The sequence below is a fragment of the Anneissia japonica genome, unplaced genomic scaffold (genome assembly GCF_011630105.1).
Source record: "Anneissia japonica isolate Jap-2015-1 unplaced genomic scaffold, ASM1163010v1 scaffold249699_len1997_cov189, whole genome shotgun sequence".
Lineage (NCBI taxonomy): Eukaryota > Metazoa > Echinodermata > Crinoidea > Comatulida > Comatulidae > Anneissia > Anneissia japonica.
The window spans coordinates 1-1997 of NW_022750711.1; the positions used below are offsets into that span (position 1 = coordinate 1).

Consider the following 1997-nt stretch of genomic DNA (forward strand, 5'->3'; position numbering starts at 1 on the left):
ATACTCGCAGCAGCTTCATTTAAAATAATAGATTTGTATGTTCAGTGTGATCTGCACAACAAGAACAAGGATTTAAAAAGCTAAAAAGTGGTATGTGTTGCACATATAAGACAACATCCCATTTTTCGATAGTCATTTTGTTATCTTAAGCCTTGTCGTATACGCAAGAATATACAGTATTTATGTTTGCCTACAATTTGTTTTTCACCAGAGGAATTTGGAAAACTGAAGGATGAGGTACCACCAGCATTGGTTGATGCTCATGTTAAACGCGTAAAGGAGGCCCTCAGTAAAGGGACCAGCGATACAGACCATGTACTGAAAACCAGTGGAATTGCAGGTACTGCCCCTGAAGGAGAGGATGAAAACAAGGAAAAGAAAGAAGATGAAAATAAGGATGAAACAACTGAAGAAAAAAAGAAGGTAAAATCATACCAAATATTTTCATTTAGGATCTGTTATTAGCAATTTTTATTTTGATGTTATTAATGTTAATTGATTACTATATTTTTTATTAAATTTATTATTAATACTTGTTGGGTTTTGAAACCCTCACTTCGCATTTTACTTGTGTCCTTGAGGAAGACACCTTATCTACTTTTAATTCCTCTACCAAGATGTATACTGTAAATGAGATGTTTGAAATGTAAACAAACTTGTTTTGCAATATACAGTCTGGTACAAACACCAAAGTGACCCCGGCCTGTGGCCTTTTGATTTTACCTACCATGTGCTATAATTTTAAATAATATTATTTTTACTTATATACAAATTTATGTTTTTCCAAATAGGAGGGAGATGAGACAGAAACTGATGATAAAGAGAAGACTGAAGAAAAGGAAGAAGAGAAAACAGAGGAAGTCAAAAAAGATGAAGAGATGGAAGACACAAAAAAAGAGGAAAAGGAAGAAGAAAAAGAAAAAAGTAATGAAAATGAAGAAAAAGAAGAAGCAATGGATACCACTCCTGAAAAGGCAGAAGAAGTAAAAGAGGAGAAAACAGACACAGAAGAAGAAAAAACTGAAACAAAAACAGAAGAGAAAACAGAAGAAACAAAAAAGGAAGAAGAAGAGGAGAAAATGGAGGAGGATAAAGCAGATGAGGAAGAAGTGAAAAAAGAACCAGAAGAAAAGCCAGAGAAAGTGAAGAGTTTTGAAGAAGAGATCGATGAAGGCAACATCTCAACAGCAGCTGCGGCAGCTCTAGCTGCAGCGGCAGTCAAAGCGAAGGTAAGCACTAAAGTTGTAACTACAGCGGCTGCAACAGCTCTAGCTGCAGAAGCTGTCAAACTCAAGGCAATTATAGTAAATTAATGCTTATAATGCAGTAGTGCACAAGGCATGAAGCCTTGTGCACTACAAAAATAGCGCCAGAAAATCAAATGGACAAGAATGATAAGCAGTAGAGTTTTAATTACAGCTGCCAGGGCAACTTTATCTGTGGTGGCAGTCAAAGCCAAAGTAAGCACTAAAGTTGTAATTACAGCTCCTGCGGCAGCTCTAACTGCAAAAGCAGTCAGTTAAGGCAATGATAATAAGTTAATGCTTATAATGGTGCAGCAGTAGTCAGACAAGGTAAGAAGTAGAGTTCTAATTACAGCTACTGCTGCAGTACCTCTAGCTGCAGCAGTAGTCAGACAAGGTAAGCAGTAGAGTTCTAATTACAGCTACTGCTGCAGTACCTCTAGCTGCAGCAGTAGTCAGACAAGGTAAGGCAGTCAAATCCAACAAAAGCAATAGGGTTCTACTTTCAGCTGCAGCTCTAGCTGTGGCAGCAGTCAAGCCAAGCTAATAATTTTAATGGTGTATGCAGGAACGTACTGTAATATCAGTATGATTATAGCAGCAATCAATGTAGTGAATACTATATAACATTTCAATTAACATTACAACTTTTATATTTGCATTTAAGCACTTAGCGCAAGTAGAGGAGCGCAAGATTAAAAGCTTGGTAGCATTCTTGGTTGAGACACAAATGAAGAAATTGGAGATTAAATT

General features: G+C 36.7%; 1 protein-coding gene across 1 annotated transcript; it reads left to right on the plus strand.

Annotated features, from left to right (window-relative positions):
• Nucleotides 1–211: 211 nt before the first annotated feature.
• Nucleotides 212–1992, plus strand: LOC117121518 (SWI/SNF complex subunit SMARCC2-like; the record flags this gene model as incomplete). The annotated part of the gene is made up of 3 exons (XM_033266743.1): nucleotides 212–423; nucleotides 792–1229; nucleotides 1912–1992. Coding segments are annotated over 3 exons (731 nt in total), but the record flags the coding sequence as incomplete, so codon positions are not given.
• Nucleotides 1993–1997: the final 5 nt, after the last annotated feature.